This window comes from Podarcis pityusensis (genome assembly GCF_964106645.2).
Source record: "Podarcis pityusensis genome assembly, chromosome: 2".
Classification (NCBI taxonomy): Eukaryota; Metazoa; Chordata; class Lepidosauria; order Squamata; family Lacertidae; genus Podarcis; species Podarcis pityusensis.
The window spans coordinates 82,934,972-82,961,434 of record NC_138029.1 but is presented as its reverse complement, the minus strand read 5'-3'; the positions used below and the strand labels follow the sequence as shown (position 1 = coordinate 82,961,434).

General features: G+C 39.7%; 1 protein-coding gene across 2 annotated transcripts in view; it reads right to left on the bottom strand.

Moving 5' to 3' along the window:
• The window catches only part of CACNA2D3 (calcium voltage-gated channel auxiliary subunit alpha2delta 3), a 479,869-nt gene that overhangs the window by 132,947 nt on the left and 320,459 nt on the right, over positions 1–26,463 (bottom strand). Inside the window, exon 14 of one of the 2 annotated variants that reach the window (XM_080996726.1) lies at positions 10,591–10,608. The exons of the other annotated variant lie outside the window; for it this stretch is intronic. Coding sequence (XP_080852852.1) covers positions 10,591–10,608 — 18 coding nt within the window. The remainder of the gene's footprint in view (positions 1–10,590; positions 10,609–26,463) is intronic. 2 annotated transcript variants of the gene reach the window in all.

Below are 26,463 nucleotides of genomic sequence, written 5' to 3'. Positions count from 1 at the left end.
CGGGTGTCAGGGCCGGATTTAGGTTTGATGAGGCCCTAAGCTACTGAAGGTAATGGGGCCCTTTATATGTCCAGCTGTCCTTTGTCAACAACAAATTGTCGCTGTTTTTTGTTGAATATATGCTATAGGGTAATTTATGGACCTAATAGGTATCTAAAGCCATTTGCACCTAACAAAATAGTATTTCATCAAAGTAATTTTTGAACTGAAATACAATTAAGAAGTATATTAATAGTGAAATACTTTTAACTCCACCCCCCCCCCAAGAGAGTGGGGCCCTAAGCTATAGCTTGTTTAGCTTATACATAAATCCAGCACTGGCTGGTGTAGATTATGTTGCAAACAGAATCCCCCTTGCATCAGGCAGGGTGTCCCTCCACCTAGTTGTGCCAGCCTCTACTTGGAGAGTGCTGCCTATACAGAATTCTCCATTCCACCAGCCCAATGTGTAAGTGGGCAGAAGTGTTACTGGCAGTATTCAGGCTAGCGAAGTGATATACCTGCCTCCTTCCAGTCTTCCACCTCAGCCAGCATGAGCTGAAGGACTGCCGCTCCATTAAGACACACTTCTCCAGCCCCAGAGGTTGGCTGCAGCCTTAGATGCCCTTGAGTTATCTCAGGCAAAGATAACTTAGGCCTTTAAGGACAGGAACTGAGTCGTGCTTCTCCATGTCAACTATGAATACGATGGCTTCCAGGGAAGCAGAAAAACTTTCAGAAATTCAGTGAGGTAATATGTCCATCTTCCACAACACTTTGCTACTGGTTTCAAGAGGCATTCCATTCCTATCCTTTATACCTGGTCAACAGAAGATGCTTCAAGCATCTGGAAAAAAGTGGTCTCTAGTCCACAGTAAGTTATCTATTGCACCATAAATCTCTTAGTCTTTAAGGTACCATAAGGTTAACGTGGTTGCCTTCCTGAAACGTTCCAGCTTCACTCTAATTGTTATGTTAGGGAAAGCATTAACATATTATGTAAGAAGTGGGAAGCCACAAAGCAGAAGCAATTGAAATTAAAAAAACAGAGCAAGTCTTCCAGACATTGCATCAAGCTTTCTGAATGTTTCTCTTTACATAAATGGGTGAGCAGAGCTGAGTCACTTTTCCTAATGGAACTTGTTAACTATGAGTTGGTGACCAAATCAGAGAATTTCCTCCCAAAGATTAATGTAATATAAAATTTAGCCATCCTTGACATTGCTATATATTCCTGGCCTATTAATTCTATTCTTCCTAGAAGTTATTGTACTATATAGCTGAAGGTGTTTAATAAGCTAGTTCTAGACAGGATTTTAATAAAGTAGAAGAGCAAACCAAGTGCAAAGTTTTATAAAGTAAGGGTCCAGAATTCTAGGCATGCATAAGAGAACTGTGGGAAGGTGGGATCAAGTCTTCTTCCTGAGCCTCACACCTGGTACATAGATGGATATGTATGGCAACACAGAAAAGGAAGGCAGAGGTGAGACAGGAGGCTAGTGGAGAGTGCAAACTAATCCATCAAAAAAATCTCCCTTTGTTCCATGGATGTCTCTTACCCTTCCATTTACCACTGAAGGAAGGACTGTTTTCCCCCAGCTGAGACAACAGTGGTAGCTGGTGAGGTGAAAAGCAAGAAGCCCCAACAGTAGGAAGAGTGAGAACCAGTGTCAGGTGGAATCAGCTAATTCTAGTCTGGTCTTCATCATCCACCCAACAGTAAGCAGGCACCAGTGCTTAAAACTCCAAAAAGTGGGAGTGCAGTTTCTGGGGAAACCCTTTTCCTGGATGGAATGAGAAAGCGAGCAGTTCCCCCAGATAAGCGATTTGAAGCAAGCAAGGAGGCAGGCAGAAAGAGAGAGAGAGAAGAAACACTGGCTGAGAGAATGGCTACTTCTTGAGAAGTATGGCTACTTCTTGTGCTGGATTTAGAAGGTTTTAACAATGTATTTGGCTGGCATGCATATTTGTGGTATGATAAGGTAAAAGCACATAAAGCGTTTAAAAACCATATTGTTAGAAAAGCACTGTTTAATGTTTGGATAAGATATAAGGATTTGCTAGAAAATAAAACCCCAAGATGGTTGTCACCAATGGAAGCGAAGGCTCAGAAAAAACTCAATATGGAGGCCAAATGGCCGAAATATTGGGAAATTTTAGAACAAGATGGAGACAGAATAAAACTGCAGAGCTTTGAAAAATTGAAAAACAGAGTGCGAGATTGGCTCCATTACTATCAAATAATGGAGGCATATAACCTGGATAAAAAAGCTGGTTTCCAGGTGGAAAAATCAAAATTGGAAACAGAATTGTTAGATCCAAAAACTAAGAATTTGTCAAAAATGTATAACTTGCTGTTGAAATGGAACACTCAGGATGAAATGGTGAAATCTGCTATGATTAAATGGGCACAAGACGTTGGACATAACATTATGATGGCTGACTGGGAACAGTTATGGACCACAGGTATGAAATTTACGGCATGTAATGCCTTAAGAGAGAATTTAATGAAAATGATTTATAGGTGGTACATGACACCAGTCAAGCTTGCAAAAATTTATAAGTTACCTGACAATAAATGTTGGAAATGTAATGAAACTGAAGGCACATTCTTTCACCTTTGGTGGACATGCCCAAGGATTAAGACATTCTGGGAGATGATTTATAATGAAATGAAAAAGGTATTTAAATATACCTTCCTGAAGAAACCAGAGGCCTTTCTCCTGGGCATGGTCAGCCAATTGGTGTTAAAGAAGGATAGAACTTTTTTTATGTATGCAACAACAGCAGCAAGAATACTTATTGTGAAGTATTGGAAAACACAAGATTACCCACCCGGGAAGAATGGCAGATGAAGTTGATGGACTATATGGAAATGGCGGAAATGACTGGCAGAATCCGAGACCAGGGAGAAGAATCGGTGGAAGAAGACTGGAAAAAGTTTAAAGATTATTTACAGAAATACTGTAAAATTAATGAATGTTAGAAAAATGTTGGAATGAAGTTATATGGCTTTAGCAGAAATGTTATAAGGAATTAAGTATAAGTAGATTAATAGAATATTAAAGGGAAAAATAAGGTTAGAATGTGTTAAGATAATTATAGGATAGAAAACAGAGTAAGATGGAAAGGAATTGCTGAAACAATTAACAGAAGTGGAATACAAAAAGGGAGGTGTGAGGAGGTCGTGGAAACAAGTGAACGAAAGATAAGATAATGAAATGGTTTTGTTTTTGTCTTATTAGTTTTATGTGTTAGTGTTTTGTAGTGTTTTTGTATTGTATCGCATGTTTTTATTTTTTGTTTTTTTCTTTATGTTTTTTCTTTTGTAGTGTTGTGTTTAAATTGTTGGAAAATTAATAAATATTATACAAAAAAAAAGAGAAGAAACACTAAGGCAAGGGAAATTTGAATACCTTCTGCCTGGATATTACAAATTCCACACAAGGTAGAATAATAATAATAATAATAATAATAATTATTATTATTATTATTATTATTGGTTTCTATTTCTTGGACAGAGGGCACAGTTCACAGTAGAAGCAGAGATTGCCGAAAGGCAGATGGAGCGACAGTCCCCAAACCTCATTCTGAAAGGATTGTGTTCTTGGTTTTATTTGTAAAGAATGGTTTTGAATGCTCCCCTTCTAACACGACCAACTCTGTAAACATTTCACACTACGCTTGGAAGACATGCTCTCCCCATAGGGTGACAGCCTCCTGCTTTGGCTGGCCCAAAGACTTCCAAGCACTGTGCTCAGGCAGTATGTGATGTATTGTGTGGGAAGGGAGCTCCCCACCCCCTGGCCAACATGTCGGTGCAGCTGTCAGGGATATAGCCACAGTATGAGGCATTTTGGTGGAGATGTCAAGATTCCCGAGGTCAGAGATCATTTACAAGATTTGTGCCTGCAAATCATGTTGTGTGAACTGGCCCAAAAGTTCGACCTTTTACAACAAGTGTATATCGCTAGGTTAGTGCACGTTGTCTTGCCTGAAATTCTAATATGAAAAACCCCCAACCCACCGTTTGTTTCTGTCAATGTTAATACCAACTCCTCCTTTGTGTGTGTGTGTATAATAGAATTTATTTTTAAGATCTTCAGCATTCCTACTCCAAATAGAAGGGTGTGTGTTTGTCCTTTGAAATGCAAGAATAATTAGATTAAACCCAGTAACGAAGTCCAGATTCTCCCACTCCCATTTGCTTTGATTTTTAAAGGTAAACACATTGCCATTTCTTTTTAAGTGCTATTGCAAAGGAGTATTTTTAGATTTCATGAGACATCTACATTTCCTAATTGTAAATGATATGCACAAAATTTAAAATGGAAGGAAACTTCTTAAGAGATAATGATTTTGGGAGGGAGGGGGAGGACGTGTGGGTTTTTTGTTGAGAAATATAACTTTGGGTTTTATATTATGACTCTCCTTTTGAGGTTCTTATAACACCAGATTTTTTTAAAAAAAAACTATTCAAAGGACCAGTTCAGCATTTAACATAGTAGAATAGTCAAATTCTACAGGCTCACAAGATACCAGGCACTCCAGCATGGGGGGCTTCAGGATGCTGTGCATGTAATATAATAAGAACTGAAAAATAAAAAACTGCTCTTTCCCCCCCTGAAAATAATAAATCAGATTTAGTTACAGCCTGATCCTATGATGATCATACAACTTCTTCGTAGGGGTCTACATGTGTAGAACCCAATCTTCATAGGCATGAATAATGTGATCCAGTATGATTCAGTTTTGCGATATACAGATCAGTGATTAGAGTCTACATGTGTTGGGATCTACCTATGCTGATGTTATGCTCAACATCTGGAAATTAGGTGTGGGTCATGTGTGATCATGATGGTCCTCCAGGCACACAGGCATTATCTTTAAAAAGAGTTTAAATGCACTGCAAAGAAAATCAGCAGCACTCCAGAAAAACAACAAACCATAAATAGCTACTGTACCATTATATTGTTCTTTTGTACTTCAATTGGTTCAATTTAACTTTTTAGATAACTTTAATAAAAATGCTAAAAAAAATTGCTGATGCATTTCCACGGCAATATCAGGGTTGCAAATTTTCCATTTTTTCCTTGTAATTCAGCACCTTGAAGTAGGAAGAAGTAAATGAAGCAGCGAATGATAAATGATGTGTCTAGCTTTTTGGAAACAGAATAGTGTCAAGATAAAAGGACAGCAAGCCTTGCCCAAATAAGTTAAGACTCAAAGAGAAAAGAAGCTGCTGGAAACTTAGAGGGAGGAAGATTATATGCCAGAAGCATATTCTAAAAAACATTTCGGGCAGGGGGGAACAATGTTTTCAATTTAGCAAAATTATTTTTTCAAGGCTGACTCTCTTTCATTACTATGGCTAATATATAGTCCCTCCTGTTTCATACAGGCTCAGTACTAAATACCTCACAACAGGAATAAGATAACACAGCTTGAAGCCTGCTGTTTCAACAAAGCAAGTAAAACAATGCCCCAGTGGGCTATTACACAGGAGTAGCTTATGCCTGAGGAACAGAATAGGTTAGGAATCAGGAGGGCTAAATACACAGATTCAAAGCCCAGAGTAAACTAATTGCTTCTCTGAATTAATTATTTGGGGTTTTATTTATGGCATCATAAGCCTGGAAGGCTCATCCAAAAACCAAATTTATTTGGACAAGTCCAGATCTTATTACAGCATGTCTCTTCTTACATAGTGATCTAAAACTCATATTCAATTCTTATGTTTCAGAAGTGCCACAGTAACCCCTTCAAAGGATCAGTGCCATTCCACATAGAAAGCTGTGTGAAACAGCACACCGGACATTCGCTCTGTTTACAAACTCCCCATGCAGTATTTAACTCTTATGTCCTTGTGTTCATTTCAAGTAGTACAGTTAATCATATGCATTTGTAGATATGAGGTCTGTCTCGCATCTTGCACTCTACCAAATGTTAACTGTTTATATAGCCTGACCAAAGCATCACACAGAACTTCACAAAATAACAGATGGTTACAAGTTGAAAGATTGCCCCATACTGTTAAGCTTGTGTAAAATTTGTGAGCAAGTTGCTGTCCTAGCTACATCTCTTCTCTTTTTATGGTAGTCATAATTTTTAAAAGTAACACTTCCACCTGTTGCTGTAGTTCTGCTGTTTTTCTCTTTAACCTTTAGATGACTCTAGAATGCTTCCAGCCATTACTATAAGAAATGCCACAGAAAGTTTGGTAACAAATACCAACAGAGAGATTGTTCTAGTGAAAATATGTTTGATAAATGTTGACAATTACTGATAAATCATGGAAATGGATTATACTGAAGGCACTTGGTTGTTCTTCAGATGTTCTGTTGAATGACAGAAATAATTGAGTAGCCGGGGCATGACAAATGTTCCCTTTACCAATAAATTATATAAATGTGAATGAAATGTGGTCATTTAGGTTTTAACCTTATATACATTTGCCTAGAAGTCCCATTAACTCAATGGGGCTTACTTCTGAGCATTCCTGTATAAGATGACATTATTACTGAAGGAACTTTTGAGTTGCATCCAATGTTCTATTCAGAGAAGACTCACTGAAATTAATGGGCATTAGTTACTTATGTTCATTAATTTCATTGAGTTTACTCTTAGCAGTAACACTGAATGCAACATCGTTAATTTTCTTACATTTCTTGCTGGCAGCCTAAAAACATATACTGGTAAATGTCAATTTGTCCTGAATTTCTACCAATGTCCATTGCATATAGGCATCCATATTTTAAATAACATGCACACTGCTTCGTATCTGGTAGGAATTTATAGTAATTAGCTTACTTAAAACCATTTTCAATATTATTATTATTTTTGCAATAAATACTTCGAAGTCTACAGTTAATAGGAGCATAAGAAAGAATCTGCCACTTGTCGCCAAAATGGTTGTTTATATCCACAAAGAATAACCACACACAATCCTTAAAAGTTGATATGAGATTTCAGGCAGATAGAAGTTTTAAAAAGTAAAGTTGGATGGCAACATTATTATTCTAGAATCATCTGAAGATTAAAGTGAGCATGTTTATAGAGACATGACCATTTAAAATGTTTATACAGAAAATATTTGTAGATGATACACAGATTCCAACAAAAACACAGTACAAGTTCAGACACCATATGGCAAAGCGTACACTAGCATTGATTCAAGTCATTCACAAAGACAAGCATCAGTCCTGCACTGGTCTTCCTCAAACAAACAAATGCCAAATGGATTTGAAAACTTCTCATCATGCTTCAGTTAGTTGCGGGGAAAGTCTCAATGTTAAACATCTCTGTGTTATTCAATGGGGGGAACTAACTAGTACACTCAACAAAACTCCATTTCCACTCAGAATTTCATACCAAGTTCATGTTAGCTATCAAACAACTCCCTGTTGCTTGATACAGATCTGAAGAAGATGATGTAGCTCTGTAAATATTTCTGTTTGAGGACTGCCTTATGACTTCATGAGCCAAATAAGCCATTAGATAGGCACACATACACTGTGCATCCAATTTACACTGCACGTCCTTAGCATTGCAACTGCTTATGTATCACCAATGACCATTTACAGACAAGTTGCAAGGAATGGGGCTATTGCATATGCAAGCAACCTCTTTTATTGAGCAAAAAGGGATTTCTACTAATGAGTGAAGGTAGATGCTACTAGTGCCTTGAAAAAACATATGCAAATTAAGGTGGGAGTGCTAAAAATACCATGACTGCATCCAACATCTGCTAACCATAGAAGAGGCTGGAGCTAAGCCTAGGAATAAGCAGCAGCGATATTACATTTTAAACCAAACCTGTGGGATGAAAACTAACTATGAGATTTGCAACAATAACTGAAAGACAATTATGATGCTATTCAAGAGAATGAAGTAAAACTGAGACAATAAACTTGACTGATGAGAAAAGAATAACTATTACAATATGGAATCCCTTAACAGTTTTGTAATATCACAAGGGAGACTGGCTTCTGAAGGCTGTTCCAAGTCAACTATAGAGAAACACAGATAAATTGCAGCAAGGTATCTCCAACACCTATTATGGTTTCATACTTTTCACTTTTTATATCCCTCTTTCATTTCCCTGTTTATTTCCCAGCACAGGGCCCAAGGCTGCCTGGAAATTGCACCTAGTGACTTGCAGGTCATTTTCCTAATAACGTCTGGGGGAGCGGATTGTGGTTACCCAATGTTTTGGAAATGGGACTGTGCATATGCTTAACGATGAGTTCATACTTAACAGGGCTGTTCCTGGCATTAAAAAGCGGTTCAAAGAATGAACAACAGTGATACCTAAAGGAAATGATTTTATTCCTTGGCGTTTGAGATGCTAAGAAAGCAACAATTCTGCCTTTAGAACCTAGCGTTAGTGACTCTGTGCTTGAGAATATATGGAAGTCTTGTAGATCTGTAACAATGAACAACAGCATATATTCCAGAGCTGGGAACTGGTGGCATGATATTGGCATACTCTTAATAGGAATCATATCTGCCGCTACTTTAAACTGGTAATCATACGCCCATAACTGACATAGTGCTTCTACCTTGGTTGCCTTTGCCTTAACTCTAGTAATAGTCCTAACAAATCACTGACACTGTACACAAAAGCCCCTTTCATCTGTTCATTCCATATTGAATAAGCACACCAAAGTGACAGGCTCCGCCCCCTCAAAAGCTGTACAGATGTTCTAATTCAAGTATTCTCTCTCCCTCCCCCCCTCCTGTGGATGGTTACTCTGAACTGAATGAACAACTAAAAAGGGGCTCGAGCATTTTGGTAGAAGAGTTTAACCAAAAATTGTATTCACTAAATAATGTAGAAGGATAATGAAGCCACATTTTTGCTAAGTCTAAAAAGGCTATTAACTTTTACAAATGGGTTTCAGGAGTTTAAAAAGATTATGGTCAGCACAATCCTACAAAGTTGAGGCAGAAGTAAGTCCCACTGTGTTCATTAGTTCTTGTTCTCTCGTATGAGCATTTAGAATTGCAGCTGCAAGCATCTTCATAATGATTTTGCTTGCTCTGGAAACTAGAAACCAAAGGACCGTCGTTATTTTTGCACTGATAATTGGGTTGGAATAGATTTGGCATTTTAAAGTTCTTGGTCCTCAATGTATTATTTATTTATTTACTAGCTACATTTTGATACGACCCCAAAGCTAAAGCTCCCTGGGTGGCCCGTAAAACAGTTAAAGCGGTTTACACCTCAGTGACAATTTGAGTACTCAATGACCATTATCTTGCATGCGTAGTTCTCCTCACAGAAAACAACACGGAGGCCTCCATGTATGTGTGACCCTGTGTTTGTAATTGGACCATCTAAACTACAGCCATTGGCTCTGACCTGGAGCCAAGCTACACGTGGAGGCAGAAGAAAGATTTTTGTTTTTGTGTTTTAACTTTATTACTCCAAATGATCAAAGTAACAGCTCTGAGGAAAGGAGCTTAAACCTGTCCCTGTAAGCTCCATCCCCCCCCTTAAAATTATAATTGCTTGCCCCTGCAGAAGAAAATATAGTGGGTGCATATGTATTTTTCTCTTCGATGAGAGAAGCAGCTGGGGCAAGGAAAAGCTTAAAGATCGCTTCTCCCATGCCAAAGGTTTTCTGCCACTCCAGCTTTTTTTATCCATACCATGCTACTTTATTCTCTCTGCGTCGATGAAGCAAGTTGTGCAGCTTCATGAAATAAAAGTGAAAAACAGCAGTGGCAAGGGAGGCTTTCCTGCTCAATAATGGCAGGAAAAATCCAGCTGAGCACACAAACAAAGGGGCACTTGGACTTTTCCATTCAAGTCTGTTGATCTAGTAATAATTACGGTAAAACAAACGGGTGAGGGACAAAGCTATTTGGTTGTAATCACACAGGAATTCTGGGAAGCTAAATGCCGCACCCCTAATAACACAATGACATTCTAAACTGCAGCAGTGCGTGTGTGTATATATACACATGTGTGTTTCAATTATATTTGTGAATTATACAAGAATGATGCAACAGGCATCAAGTGATATGTTGTGCTGGCCACAATTGTTGTTTGTGATATCATGAAATGCAATGGGGTAGCTCTGGATCATACCATATCAAAGCAGAAGCTGTACAACAACAAGAGCATGTTGCATGGAAACCTCCTTGGACAAACCATATGCTAGATGTACTGAGAGGCTTTTGATAAGACAATACAATAGGGACCAGTGAAAGGATATAGCCATGCCATGAATCCCATTGTTCCTCCGGTGGGGAATGTAACGGCCTAGGGATGGCTTCTTCGTAACTGCCATGTCCATTTGATGGTTGTCTATTATTTTCAAAGTGATAACAAAATGGATCCTTTATTGTGCAACTCAGCAGTCCACTCCATGTCCATTTTGTTCAAATAGCTCTCACATTGTGTCTGAATTGTAACTCTCGGTGGGTGACTTGACTGCTTACAATGCCTGGCTTTGATTTAAGCAATGTTATGCTCTCCAGTTCATTACAGCTGTGACATTGTAAAGCATTTCACTGATCACCATTGTACCATATTCATGACACTGTGGAAACATGAAGAGTTGGTGATTTCTTTTGAATAAGTATTGATTGAAAATAGTTTACCTTTTGAGCCTGAGGAAGCTGGAAAAAAACAAGAACAGAATAGAACAAGCCATCATTATATAATTGATGTGATATATTAACGTGAGTTTAGCTGCTTCATTAATTTAAAAAAATCACCAAGCTAATAAAAATAGAGGAAGTAACAGGAGAAATATTTCCAATTAATTCAATCTGCTGCATAAACATGGGGCTATAGGAGGAAAGAAAGGACAGCTTGTCTGCTAAGTATCACTAGCACTATGCAATTTGTTAAAACACTGCAGTGCTAGAGGAAAGGGATGGTTTCCCCAAAAGATATGGTATCACACTTGAATTGTGAAGTTCCATCTTCCTGTACACAAATATAATTCAACGTAGAGGTAACTGCATCATTTAAAAGGCCTTTCTTGGATCTTTAAGGCCCCTCTTACAGTTAAGATCCATTCCAATTAATGGACCATTCAAAATACACATTCATAATTGTGTGTGCACATATTTAAACACAAATATGAGCTGCATTTGAGTGCCTGTGCATAAGACACAATTATGATTTTGTAAACGAAAGCTTCATGCTACTAAATGGCAGAATGCTACTGTCACTACTGAAACTGTCACAATTATTTGAGAGTTGAATTGCAAGAACTGTAAAATCTGTGCCATTTGTCTTACGTACTTCCAAACCGATCAAAGTTGCTGTTGATATCTAAATAAAGGCATACGCCAGTGTAAAGCTACACACTAATTTATGTCACTGAAATCAGTGTGAGAGATGATTTAGAGATTTCAGTAGGAGAGCTGAGAAAATATTTGACCCTTCTGTAGAAGTCACTACGCCACTGAAATGCTTAACTTTGCCTACATTACTCCCAAAGAAGACATGCTGATTCAGTCCACATAGATGTACTCATCAGGTATACCATGAGCTACGACTCAAATGAACAATCCAAAATAGGGCTCTACAACTGTATATCATACATTATAGGGATGAAGGAGAAAATGGCTTGCATTTTAATATGAGCGTACTTAACTTGCCCTTCCCAAACCGTTATATGACTTGAAACACAGCTATCCTTCAAACTTTGCACTACTCTCGTTTTTGCAATGTAGTTCCACAGTGCACCAAAGTATACAAAAAGGTGTATTTTAAGGGAAAGTGCGCGCACACACCAAGTCTGTTAATGAAAACAATGTGCAAAAGTGCATCATATTGGTGAAAACTTCCTGAAAAAATGCATACAGAAATGCGCAATGTGTATGAAAATACATACAGGTTTTTGTGAGAGCTTTTAAGTAAGCATTGCAAAGTGATGTGGAAATGGAGTGAACTGAACTTGAGACTGGAAAAGTGAGAAATCCAAAGGGACAGATTTGTCCATCCCTACACACACATTACTAGCTAGGTAAAACAACTACATTGCATAGTCCCAACTCCAGGGGTAGGAGGGTAGCCACTATGTCTGGTATTTTGTCAATAAAACTGAGCATTAACCAGTAGAGTCAATTACAAGCCCCCCCCCCCACCGCCAACACACCCACACACCAATCCTTTAGTATTTTCATTCAAACTCAATTAACTTCCAAGCATGAAGTGCCTGTCTTGATCTGATCCCCTAAGAAACCGTGTCAGCAGCAAGTGCTTTCATTAGAAGCATCAGATGAAGACAGAAAACAACAACAAATTTAGAAAATGCATTGCGTGCAATGTAAAAACACAGATCAGTATTAGCCAATGAGAACAGCTGATAAAATACTTCCCAGCTGGAATCTACAAGTTGCTGACCTCTTCCTTAAATATTCTACTTCCAATTTAGTAGGGAGATGCTGAAAGTTTCCAACAGACAAGTGTAAACATTGCAGGAAGAACCCATGTTCCTCCTAGCCAATTTGACTTCCATCCAGTCTTGCTTGCACTGACTGCCATGCCTTCAGTATCATCAATTGCTTGTTTCAATTACAGGTTGCCATGTATGCTTCTTCACACATGCTAGCTCATGAGTTTTACAGTCTCAGGGCTGACATGCATCAACAGGGATTCTTGCCCATTTTGCTCATGGGAATAAGAATGGCTTGGCTGGGAAGGGTTAAAAAGAGAGAATTATCCTCTGAATTGAAATGGTTCTGGATTAGAACCCTGAGAAGTGCTGCTGTGACATCAATGTCATGCTCCAGAATTTGAAGGACAAATCTTACCAGCACTGAAGCTGAGGCCTCTAGGCTAAAGCATATTGGGTGGTATCTAACTAAACAGCTCTGCTGGTGCAAGCAATTTTGGCTACACAATGGCACTTCCTCTCCCTCTCCTTTCCACTTCCTCCTAAATATATTATGGGGTTTTCCCTAACCCTATGGAGCAGATTTATGGTAAGGTTACCAGACGTCCCCGTTTCCCGGGGACAGTCCCCGGATTTACAAATCACTCCCCATACAAAATCAGTTGAAGTTGAAAAGTGTCCCCGGATTCATTGAAAAAAATCTGGTAACCTTGGGGCATGAGGTAGTTGGAAGAGAGGGAAAGGAAGTGCCGTTGTACATCCAAAGATGTTTGTAGAAAACCAATGGAGCTATGTTCAGAATGCATTTTAAGTCATATGAATAAAACTAAAGGAAGAAGGAAGGGCTAGTTAGACAGGAGTGACTGACTTGATGGGGGTAAAGTTGCTTTACTTGCTTCCTGGATAGGTGAGTTGCTGTTGTTTACTGGGAGGGGAAAGGGCTGGGTTGAGGTGGTGGGGAGGTTGGTGCAGTGGTACGGCACAGCAGAAGCACTGGATTGACTCCACCAGTGCCTTTCGATAGACTGACCTCTGCACTGCTTCATCTCTCCTGGTACGTAGGAGAGGCACATGATTGAAAATCTAGCGTAGCGTCCCAGTCCCTCAGCTGCTTCTGCATTTAGGATAGTCTCTTCCCAAAATCTACTGGACCCAAATGGTTTCCATAATTTTTCAGGGAAGTGTTTGACTGACTCTATCTGGTTTGGCATTGTTTTAGGCACACAGGCAACTGACTTAGTAACTCCCAGGTTGTCTCCTCCTCCTTGCCAGGAGAGTTCAAGCATCTTCCTGGTTTACTGAGGGAAACTGAGGGCAGTGGGGCAGCATGGAAAATGGCTAAAGCGTAGTCAGAGAAAAACTGAACCTGACCATGCATGAGACACAGAGGGCACCTGTTACCATATTTATAGTCAAGATGTCGTTGAATCTGTGCGGTCTCATCCAGTGGAGATATTCCGCATGGTGAAAAGATTGTGAAGGCTTTGAAATAAACTGTATCAAATTTGAAAATAAAACCCTATATACACCCCCTGTCTCTTTCCATGGGGACGTAGGACTCACACCCAGTTCTTAGGTTTCATTGGTGATGCAATAAACACTCCAAAAAAGGGATGCAATTCTATACGGAAAGCTGTATGAAGCACCTTCTCACATTTAGCACCAGGCATTCCTTCTATTTGCAACCCCACTATGCAATATTTAATATACTATATACTTGCACCCATTTCAAGCAGTACAGTTAATCATATGCATCTGTAGGCATGGGGGTCTGCATTTTATCTTATACTGTAGAAAATGTTAATTGTTTATATAGCCTGACCAAAACATCACACAGAACTTCACAGAGCAACAGATGGTTACAAGTTGAAAGATTGCCCCATACTGTTAAGCTCATGTAAAAGCTGTCAGCAAACTAATGTCCTAGGTATACCTCTGCTCTGTTAATGGCAGCCGTAATTTTTTTAAAAAGTAATACTTTTGGAAACAATTTCAAATTCACTGGATTGACTTCAGATGCAAATAATCTGTAGAATTTAAGGCTCCTCTGACTGTAAAAAAGAAAATATTTTAATTGTTTTAAACAACTTTTAAAATGACTTTAAATGTAGTAGTAGAGAGAAGCTGATATAAAACATCCTTTTCACATTCAGTATTAGTGCAAGTCATCATTATCAGCGTCAGGCTTTTGACTACCACCTCAGAAGTCCAGTACAAGAAGTAAGTAAGCAGCAGCTGCCAAAGGCTGGCTTTTGGAACAGCGTAGTCCCTGTAATAGCTCATTCATCAGACTTGAGAATGAGGAACCTTAGCAGTCCCCAAGTGTTGCTTGGCTTGCAACCCCAAGGAAGATTCAAATTCCCGCAGTCAGGGAGAGGGGAAGGAACCCTCAGCACCCCTTCTACACACACATGGCCTGAGGACTTCACACTCGCTTGCGCTTCTCCTGGTCCACAGAGTCAGTGATGGCCTTTAATTTATTCCTATCCCATCTTTCTTTCATCATGGATCCCCAAAGCAATGTGCGTGTGTTCTGGTATCCTCATGTCCAGGCAACTGACCAAACCAAGCTACTGACATTAAAACTGAATCTCAAAGAGATTGAGAAAGCGATTATAATAAGGGCTGAAGAAGGCTGATAAGGGAAAGGCAAGGCAAACAACGCAGATCGTACACTCTCATACAAATGGACAAAATGTTTTTAAAGCACAAATCACAAGCCTGAGGAGTAGACAGCTGGAGAGTACACACACGCACGAGAGAGAGAGAGAGAGAGAGAGAGAGAGAGAGAGAGAGACTGCTCTGGGTCAAAATGAGAAACAACCTGGTCAAGAGGAAGAGAGGAGCCAGTAACAAAGTCCTGTGATTCCTGTATTTGGGCACAAGAGGGCAGCATAACTTATTGATGCCACACGTTTACCACCTCTGGAGAAATGCCTGTTTTTAGGGGGGTGGGGGAAATAAAAATATTTCTGCAAATTCTTGGAAAATCAGCAGATTCCTATGGAAAGGGACTGAAAATAACTCATAGGAATGAACAGATCAGGTTAAAGTGACATGGATTAGAAATTTGACCATCCCTACCTCTTAACCAAATAAAATAAAGATAAAGCTAAGGCACTGTCTGTTCTTGGTAATCCTTGCCCCGTCACATGTGCCCAGACTAACCCTGTGCCTGTTGACAAGCACATGGGCCAGGGTGGACAGCCTACGAAGAGGATATAAAATGACCCTGACTAAGCTGAGCTGAGTTGGGGAAATGATTCAAACAGTTATACAAAATTATACAAAATTTATGAAATATCGCATTTGCACAGCATTACTGATCCCAAGACTTGGGAGTGTTCCTAAACTGTGCCCTGCTTTAAAGGGGAAACACATTCTCCAATGTCTGCGTAGGCCGCTCAGGTGTTTGACAAAATGTCCTCATTCCTCAAAACATGCTAATTTCAACACAAAATTCAAAACTCATTAAACTTTGGCTCAGCTCTTGTATTTTGACAACATGAATTCACTTATTATGATACACAACGATTCTTAAGGAAATTCTAGCTGTTTGGTGAACTTTAGCAAGAGTATAGGAAGAGTTTTAGCTCCCATGGAGCCGGAAGAAAGATTGGTTAAGTTTGGTATGTTGCAGAACACCTCTCTCAGTTAATCTTTTTGATCCACAAAGATTAATAAGTATATTGGGCAGGGTTCAACTAGGTAGGGTGTTGTATGCATGGAACGAGGTCCACTTGTGCAATGGGATTTTCACCCCACGCCTCCAACTGTGTGCCCCCACACTTTCCTCCCCAATGTGTGCAGGCAGGAGAGGGCAGGGGAAGTTTTATTGTGCGAGCAGACTCCATCCAACAGACACATAGCCCACTAAATACTAAAGTACTATGTTGCATTCCACCCATCACTTTGGGTCATTTTGGCCCCTTTAAGAAAGTGGCGTATATATTATAATGAACTGGCCTGACTTTTGGTGCTACTACCTCTCATCTAAAAGGCTTCTTTAAACCATCACATTCCTAATAATTACAAGAAAGTATAATAAGAATACTAAAACATGACTATTCGTTGAATGTTTGCCTTCAAATTTAGTCGTAAAATGCTGTCATAGTAAATATAAAATTGAAAAAATGTCTAGTAACTGCAGCACAGACCAAGAAATATCCAGTTCAACAATGGATGCTTTCACATCTTTTTTTAAAAGGGTGATTAGCCATTATTAACGAAGGGTTAGTTAACTACTAAGGGTCTGACTTGCTGGACACATAGTGTGACAACCAACTAAGTCATAACCAGAGTAGATCAATGAGCTTAATTCCATTTATCTGAATGGGTGTGTTCTGAATATGACTAACACTAGGTATCACCACCTAGCTCAAGCTCTAAGGAACCATTGTGTGATAAATCTTCATTCTGTTGCTAGATTGTTTAGAAGTTAGTTGTATGAAGCATAAGCAACTCACATTAGACCTGGTTAGGATTTTCTTTGAAATTACTTGTGCTGCTTTCACTGACACTTTCCCTCCTGAGAGGCCACAGGAAACAAACAATTTTCATAACAGTAGAAGCAAGAGTTCTTGACTGACCCTTTGCAGCAGAGCATACAAATGACTTATCTCTGCAAAACCTGGTGGGTACTATTGACTCCAGTGGTTTCTTCAGGCTCTGCCAAGACAAGTGTTGAGCAAAAGAAAAGGCTCCTCAAGCTTTCTAATCCTCAAAAGCAGAGTGTAACAGTTCTTTTTCTTGCATCTAATGGAAATGGTTTCTCCCCCTTCCTCATATCTTTGCCCATATGTCATCTGTTTGTCTTTTCAATGCTGGCATTTTTAATTCAGCTTTTTAATTCAGCATTTTTAATTCAGGTTCACATTAGTATCTTACTTAAATAAAGTGCAAATAATCATGATTCAGTTTCAGTCCCTTTCTATGTCTTGCACATGTTTATCATTTTTATTATATATGTTTTGCTAATGTTTTACAAGGCAGACTTATAGGCCAGTCAAAAACAATATCCACTTGGAGGTCCCACTGAGTTCAATGAGACTTACTAGGAAGGATGCTTAGGACTGCGGTCCAAGTAAATTACAAGACAAATATTTAAGGAAGAAAAGACAAAGCTGGCTGTTTTGAGCACTGGGGAATATAAAAACAGCTCAGATGAGAAATCACCAAAGCTCACTTTTCATTATTGGAGGATATTCAATAATTATAACACAGGAAGGGCCTCAATCTGGCTCTGGTCCTACACTTTAGTGTCTAATTTCTTCATGGTTCCTCTTTTCCATTGCATTTGTGGCATTAAACTATGTTAGGAAATTGCATTACAAACAATAAGCATGATAATAAACAGCTTTCCAACACACCCAGCATACGCTTTCCTTTTTTATTGTCATTTGTTAAAATCTGAGAAAAAATGTTTTTTATGTTTACAGAATGTTTTAAAATTATCTACCACTCTATACCTATGGGAAGTAGGGTGTGTGAGTGTGTGATATGCCAGTTGATATGTGGATTTCACATAGCCCTGTTCTATGCATGTATGCTTGGAAGCAAACCCTATTATGTACAAAGAGGCTCACTTTCTTGTAAGTCTGCACAGAATGATCGCCATAAGCAAGCAAGTTGCCCATTCATTTAGTGGAGGGGAAGCTGCAGACACTGACCCCTCTGAACACATTGAGCTATTAACTCATGGAACTCTAGTGCTGAGCAGAACTCTTATGCCTCAAACAAAGGATTAGAGGGTCATCCAAACAAGGACCACTGAGATTCTTTCTGAAAAGAAATAAATCAAATAACGAAAAGGTGCCAGGCTGAAAACTGTGCTGCTATATGTATCATGCCATTTGACTAAAGAGAGAATGTTATCTCAAAGTCTCTAGTTTGGTTATGATGTACTGTTAGATGATTAGGAACACCTAATAAAGAGGCCACATTCTCAAATGAGATCTGTGAAAGGTAACCGGACACCATTTTTCAACTTTTTGGTTGGAATGATTTTGGAACTGAAACTATGATACTAGCAGTCAGTGATCCCCCAGGGGTTTGTCTAATCCCATGCTAAAACCTTCCAAGTTGGTGGTCATCACTAAATGGCAGCACTTTCCCTTATTTTAATTTCATGCTTTACAGTTCCCTCCCACTTCACCTATTAGCCCTGCACATCCTCATAGCCTGTGCTGAGACGGATACCTTCCAAGGCCTAGGCCAAGTTTCCTACATCTGAAATGCAATAAAGTTGTGCCCTAATTTGAACCCATAAGCTGGTGTCATATCTCCTTCTTGGGGGCTCCAGGGACAGGGGTTCAGCGTGTGTGCTCACAATTTCCCTTAGTTTAACTGCGCAGCTCAGTTCAGTTTGTCTTGAATCTTCCACCTCTGAGCTTCCTTGGATGACCCCCAGTTCCACTGGTATAAGAAACAGATAATCTTTTGCAGCAGGTATCCCATTTTACAACACTGCTTTCTATGCCCTGAAAAACAGAATCTCGGTTTTGCTTGGATTGCTAACTTATGTTTGATCTTGTTGTGCACAAGTTTTTAAAACTTTCTTTTAAGACCCATGTCTCATTTGAACTGATGGGTTTTTATTACTGGCTTATCTTTTATTTGCTTTTTCATCACTGCATAAATGTAATTATAGTTGTTTTATATAGTTAATGGGTTGTCTCCAATGATTCTTGAGAAAAAGTTTGGAACGGGAGACTGAAGAGGGGAGGAACTGGTGAAAACAGCCTCCCCCAAACTCCTCTCCCATTCAGGAATTGTTGGATATTCATACATATGTAAGATTTTATTAGCATTGTGAAACGTATGCCTTGCTGAATGGAGCCAGGCAATGCCAAACCACTTCTGCAATTGGGAATGGGGGAGACATTCTATTTTGTTGGCATTGAAGACTGAACTTTGTAGCTTGCACTTTCCAAAACAGGATGTGAACCGAAGCATGGCCATTCAGCAGAATTAGCATTTCATAGGGTTTTGTAGGTTTATATTGCTACTGTCCCATTCTACTACTTCTGCTCTTGGCAGAGCAAAGAAGAGGCTGTGCCTTATCAAGCCATACTAGGCTGACTTTGTTATTCGCCCTCCTCCACAACTTGACAGCAAAAGGGGAGTCATTTCCTGCCCATCTACCTACTGCATAGATAGGACAGAAAATGGCCAAAATAGCAAGAGTGGGGAAACTCAGGCACAGAGCCAACTGTGGCCCGCCAGGCATCTCTACCCCCCGGCTCTCTCTGGCCCTTGGAACTGTTCTCAGGCCACATCCCTCACTGGACCAAACTTTTTTTTGTCTGGCTGGACTGTGTCTTGCAACTCTTATAATGCCTCTTGCTTGTAAGGAATGGACTGCACCAAAGTAAAATATCATTGGGTGGAAGACTGTTTCAAAACTGTTTTAACTGCTTCTTGAATGTTTTTAACTGTAACTGATTTTAGATGTTTTAAATTGTAATCATTTTTTGGGGAGCGGGGAACGTCATACTCTGCTTAGAATATTTTTGTTTTGCTTTTGTTTCAGCTGTCTGCTGAGCTCCTGGGGGAGGAAGGGTGGGATGTAAATTAAGTAAATAAATAGTAAGATTTAAATTAATTCCTCTGCTCACTGTGGTCTCTGGTCCTGCCCGTCACTGGCATGTGACCCTCAGAAGATGCCCCAGCATGTCTATAGTAATAAATAAAACAAATTAAGAATTCTGAAATGGCTCCTAAATTCGGAAACAATGCAGGCCACTAGTGGATTTTCACCAGATTTTGTAGCGAGTATGTTAGGCCACCTTCAGTGAGCATGTATTTGGAAGAAGATTTTGTATTTTCCACAAGTGGAAATGTATCCCTTGAATGGGTGGCTGAAGGAATGTTCCTATTCCTCTCAAACTCACATGAAAGCAGAAAATTAAATTTGTATATATATAAATCTGTAGGAAAAGGTTAAGATACCCAAAATGGAAGCTACTCCCCTCCCCCAGCTTAATATAATTGATTTAAACTCATATGGGGAAGTATTTCACATCCCATATGAATATCCAAAAATAAATGAATGGGCAAGAATAAGAAAAAAGAAGATATGCATATACGTATATATACACACACACATTGCAGATGGCATGTATTGCAAATTGATGTCACTTTCCAGTCATTTTAGTTAAATTAACCATTATATCCCACCTTCAATAAGCTTCCGATACAAATTACAGGGCATAGCTATGGCTTTTTATTCGCTTGCTCTTAGCACTTATTGGCTGCCGTACAAAGATGCTTGCAAAGCAGAAAGCATAATTTTAATTACTGCCAAGCCTAATCATTTTTAAATGAGGTATTTATGAAAATGGATGGGAAGGTGAAACACAACAGCAGGACTATCATTTCTCACACAGGAGTACTCTGGCACGAAAAGGAAAGGGGCATCGACGGATCCCGTAAGTGTATGGAACACACACACACACACACACACACACACACACACACACATTTATTTATTTTCTAGTTTGTGACAAATTAGAAAAAGGAATGACAGGTATAACAACTAGTGTAAAAGGGCAGGAAAATAAATGGCCCTGTATGTAAATGCTTCAGCATATGTAACTCTGGGTGTGTATGGTCCTTTAATTATAGAATTATAGAAGGTGGTGGCACGGGTTCACGTCTTGAATGTTTCTGTTAAGAGGGCTTCTGAGTGTCTTCTTTGCAGTTATTGGCCAATCAGGGGAGATTAGGCCTAGTTGGGAATGAATTAATCTTAAACCCTGAACAGCTTGGCTTAGGTAAATTAGAATATTCATAAATTATGAGAAAATTCATAAAATATTTCATAAAAATATTCATCCTAATTTCTGCGTTGTTAAGTGGATACATTCTGTCAGACAATGATGTGCTTTTGTTAATTGTCTCAGAGTTTCTGCTTTTGCATGTAACTCTCTTTCTGTCACTGCTTTGGGAAATGGGAGGCTGTGGTTTTCAGGCTTCATCAGTTAATACATGGACAAGAAGTTCCTCTGGAAAGTAATAGCAGGAAACATACCTTGGTGCTGATATTAAAAGAGGAGTAATAACTGGGACTGTGGGAAATTTTAATAATGGAGCTTTTTTGTCATTCTGATTGTATACTCCTTCCGTTAGGCCGTCTATCAAACTGTTATATTGATGGATAATATAAATGTATTAATTTGGTTTATTCACCTTAGAGTATGCTTCCATGGTAGATCTTCTACAGTGAACCCTGAAGAAAGTAAGAGAAGATTACAACACTGGAGGAAGAGGGAGGTGGGGGGAGCGCACCACCCCGGCACCACAATCCCAGTGGGGTGCCATCGCGGCTGCCCCCCTGCGCTGGCGCCATGCCCCTAAAGGCAGTGCACCACACCCCCAGGATGTGTGCCACGACCCCTGGGATGCACGCCACACCCCTGCGGGCAGCGTGCCACAACCCTGGGGCGTGCACCATGCCCCCTGGGACGTGCGCCAGCCACGCCCCCACCTGCTTTCCACCCCCAGTGCCAGAGCATGAAGCTCCGCCACTGGATTACACACATTCCCCCCGCACCACCCTCATGTTCCCAAAATTGTTTCCCTCCCCCCACCTGCAGCTAGAATCTCAGAATGGATAGTCAAGGAACAGACCTCTAGCCCTATTTGGGTGTTATTTATCTCCGGAGTGGACTATTTGTAGGGATGGTGAGGAGGGAAAGTAAATAAATATCAATTGTTGCTTTTTTAAAATAACTTTTAAGATTTGATGAACATATATTCTCTGGTAAAGATAGCAACACATAGCATGTGCCCAGTGTAACCTTCCCCAGCCTGGTCCCCTCCAGATCTAGACTTTTTATGGTTTATGGAATATTGTGCAAACAAATGCTTTACATAGTAATGCACCATGGGAGTATTGTGACAACAATTGAAAGGAAAGAGACTTGCACCTGGCACCCCAGAACAGCAACATTCCACTCCATTGCCATAATACAAACCTAGTAAAGTATCATCCAGTTCAATCCTATGCATATTCACTTAGATGTAAGTCCCATTGTTTCTATTTGAGACTATGTCTAGGTAAGTTTGCAAAGGATTGCAGTTTGGCACAACTAAAACAAAAGGATGCATCTGATAAAGGAGAATGTAACCTACCAAGCACATGACACAATCCTTTCATTAACTTTTATGATGCCACAGACAGGATCCGTGTTTGAGTTTACTTTAAAAGACTAGCATGGCTATTCTTCTGGAATGTTGCATCTGCCTCAATCATAGTTTTTCATCTGGATTTTCCAATACTTTTCCAATTCGTTTGTGAAGAGTTCAATTATGTCTAGTGTCGCCAACAGGAACTGATGACAGTACAATCAGTTTCTTGTTCAATAGCTTTACTCTGAGCAATGGACGGTGCACACCATCTGTTAATAAGTCTGAAGTTAACACACTTCAATACTAGTTTTTAAAGCTACAGCTCGTGAATTAGCTGCTCTGGGCCATTTCAGGGAGCTGCTATGTAGAATAAGTATATTTTTGCAAAGGGATACATACTTTGTTCTTTCTCCATACTATAAACAACTCTGTAAAAGACATGTAGAAACTGTAGGCTGACTGGAAACTACAGAAACCAGCCCAAGGGAATAATTGGAATGTTTCCACCATCTGCCATTAGTGCATTTTCAAAAATGAGAATTTTGCATAAAGTTTATTATTATTATTATTATTATTATTATTATTATTATTATTAAAACACATTAGTGTGTTTTTTCCAGTTTGATCTAATACATGAGAAATGCAGAAATAAATTCTTCCTTCATTTAATAATTTGTTGCCTTTTGATTTTCAGGTTTGGGTCCTGACAGGCACAACTAAAATTCCAGTGAAAACAGGTCTGAAAAATCTAAAAGCATTCTTTGTCCTCTCAGAGAAAGGGGTTGTACATCAATGACAAGTTGAAAAATTCCTTGCCCTGCTATATCTCCAGCACACAGGTGTGGAAGACATGTGTAGAGAAGAGTTCCCATTGGGATATTCTGGTAAATCAAAACTGAACACCAAGCCTGCTGCCTGTGATTTATACAGATAATATTCCATAGCAGAAGACTGTGAGTTAAAGAGACAAACCCCTGAGCACTATGAAGAACATCCTCAAAGATGCAGCACAAGATTCTCTTATAAGCAGTTATCCTGTAAATTCTAAAGTCACTAGGGTGCAATCCACACTCAAGGTTCTTTCCTTTACAAGGTACTGCTGTACTGGTATGTTTCACTAATGAAAATGCAGATCAGGGGTCACACTGTAAAGAATACATGTTTGCTCAACATGGTAATACCAACTATGCCTTCCTAGGATCATACTAGCCTGCTGGCTCCCTGTGACTGCTTTGCTCCTTCCTGGTCTTTTCAGCAGAGCAGCTAAGCCAGTGATGGCCAAACGTGGCCCTCCAGCTGTTTTGGGACTACAATTCCCATCATCCCTGACCACTGGGTCCTGTTAGCTAGGGATGATGAGAGTTGTAGTCCAAAAACAGCTGGAGGGCCAAGTTTGGCCATCACTGAGCTAAGCCCAGGATTGGTTTACTGCGTGATTCAAACCCAGGCTCTTTGCTCCTTAGCGATGAGTTGTAGTCAAGAACAAACCTTGGCTACATCTTGTGATTAAAGGGGACAGAGACTGATATAGAGCCAGGGTCCAGGTGCCACACTAAGTCAAACCTTGGCTTAGCTGCCATGCTGCACTGAGCTAAAAGGACCAGGATGAACAAAGCGGCTATGGTCACCTCCCTGGATGCCTGAATGCTCACACTAGGTTTGGTTTAGTATTATATGTGAATGCAACCCCTTTATCTCCCTTGGGATGTGAAATAAAAAAGTGGATGATTCTTAAGTCGCATATAGTGCATTGTATTTCTTTGTGACACCACACTGCACCACACCTTTGTGATTTCTGATCACAGAGAATGACTGCACACACAGGGTGCATTGAAAAGAAGTCTTGCAAAAAGGAGGAGGGAGATGGAAAACAATCACAGTACTTTTCCCTCACCCCTGTGAAAAGTGAAAGTTTGGGGGAAAGGGCTTTCAAATGAAATGCATCTGTGCAGGTGCTTATTGAGACTTCGCACCACCACCCAAAAATATGATGATCAGTCATGGAGGCTCAAACTTCCTTCCCACAGATTCATTCTCAAATAGCGAAGGTTAAATGCTAAAGAAAGGTGAGGAAGGGGGCTGGGGATGTAGTTCTGGAGGATGGAAGGCACTCCCACCAATAATAGTTATAATATAGCATGTTTGTCACACATAAAATAAATCTGAAAAATCCCAGAATAAAGTAGCAGAAGTAGGGATAACTGCAAGTTGGTGAATGAGTCATGATTCATGAGAAAGCAAGAAGCATACTACCACCAAAAAAACCCACACTCCTAATGTGGACTGGGTCTAGGTTAGAGGGCAATTAGAATGTACAGTAGGTTGGCTACATGGACTAATCCAGCAATTTCTCATTTTTGGCACTGTTTTATGGATTTGATGTCATTAGACCCTTCAACACCCCCAGCAACAGTAGAACACATTCACTTAGCCATTTGAAAGGTCTGGATTTCTTTAGCTCTTTTTTAATCAAAGACGGAGTTTGAAATGTCAGCTCATGCCAGGGCTTAGATATAATGAAACTAAGCCACACTGGAGCTGCCAAAATACATTTTAAAAGAATGTGCTAATCACACAAGAACAACTTCAACATCCCTCCCTTTCGTAGCGTGGGAAGAAGGGGGAAACGTGACTGCAGGGATTTGTAAGTTGATGACCAGAGCAGACCAGGTCTCAAAAGTTTTGAAGAAAGAACCACAGATACAGTAGGTGAAAGAAGAAGGGGGGGAATGAACCTGTGGTAGGTGATGAGAAAAATGAGGAAATGGATTGAAAGTGAAAGTGCACACTGCCAAGAGTTGTATAGATAAGAAATACTTTCCTCTCTCCTTAAAATTAGAGAACTTGGGTTTGTGTTTGGCCTGTTCACTGCATTGTTGTCTTGATATATGTGCAGAAGACAAGTAATTGCTGATTAATTCTCCAATCCAATTATGATTTTTGTTATAAAAATCCCGCTCAATGAACTACGTAAGAGAAAATGACAAGCAATGCCAATTGGAGGACTGTTTCTGAAGTTGGCTAACACCTTGGCCTTACTAGATACCAGTAATAGATTGAAATGCAAGACCTGAGTTATCTTTGTGCACCATTGCTGAAAGTCCATGCTATACTCTATGAAAGGGCAGGCAAGAACCAACAGAAAAGTCTCCAACTGCAGGACTTGACATCTTTCCGCAGGGCCTGCAAGACAGAGCTGTTCCACCAGGCCTTTGGCCAGGGCACAGCCTGACTCCCTCCTTCAGCAATCTTCGCAGAGCTCTGGCCCAATGGTTGCCATTGGTTTGATTTGAACTAATTTTATAATGAATGATTTTAGAGTGTTGTGTTGTGCTGTACTGTTTTATTGTTGTTAGCCGCCTTGAGCCCAGCTTCAGCTGGGGAGGGCGGGATATAAATTAAATTTATTATTATTATTCTTAAAAATCTCTATGTGCTTCAGATACAGTTTTCTAGATAAAACTTAGCACTTTTGCTGGTTTCCTCGCCACCACAGGAGGGAAAATGGCTTATTTTCTTAACCCACATGATTGCCTTTTAGTTTCTGATGTTGCACGCAAGTCAAATAACAAATTAGAAGTGAATCTAATATGGGAGATGGAGCTAAAGTTCAGCAAAAATGTCCTTAAACAAAAAGTGGGATGCTGCAGGAAAATTGAAACAATGGCAGCCTTCGACACTTCTGAAGTTACTGTACATGAACAAAAATAATTAGAGTAGTCATTTGTTTCAATTGAAATAAAGTACTTTAATATTTATAGTCTGTGCCAGAATTATAATGACTCTGGGGCTAGAAGTGAAGTGTCACAGCATGTTCCACATGTTTTTAACACTGTTTCTAAAAGCTCTAGAGGCTATTAAATTTAATGAACCCATCTGCTACGAAATAGAGGTCCAACATAATCAGTTTTCTCAGTGCCATATAATGCAGATGGCATTCCACAATCCACGTGCCCGGATAGTTTTGTTTTTTATGGTCTTCTTTAGGTGT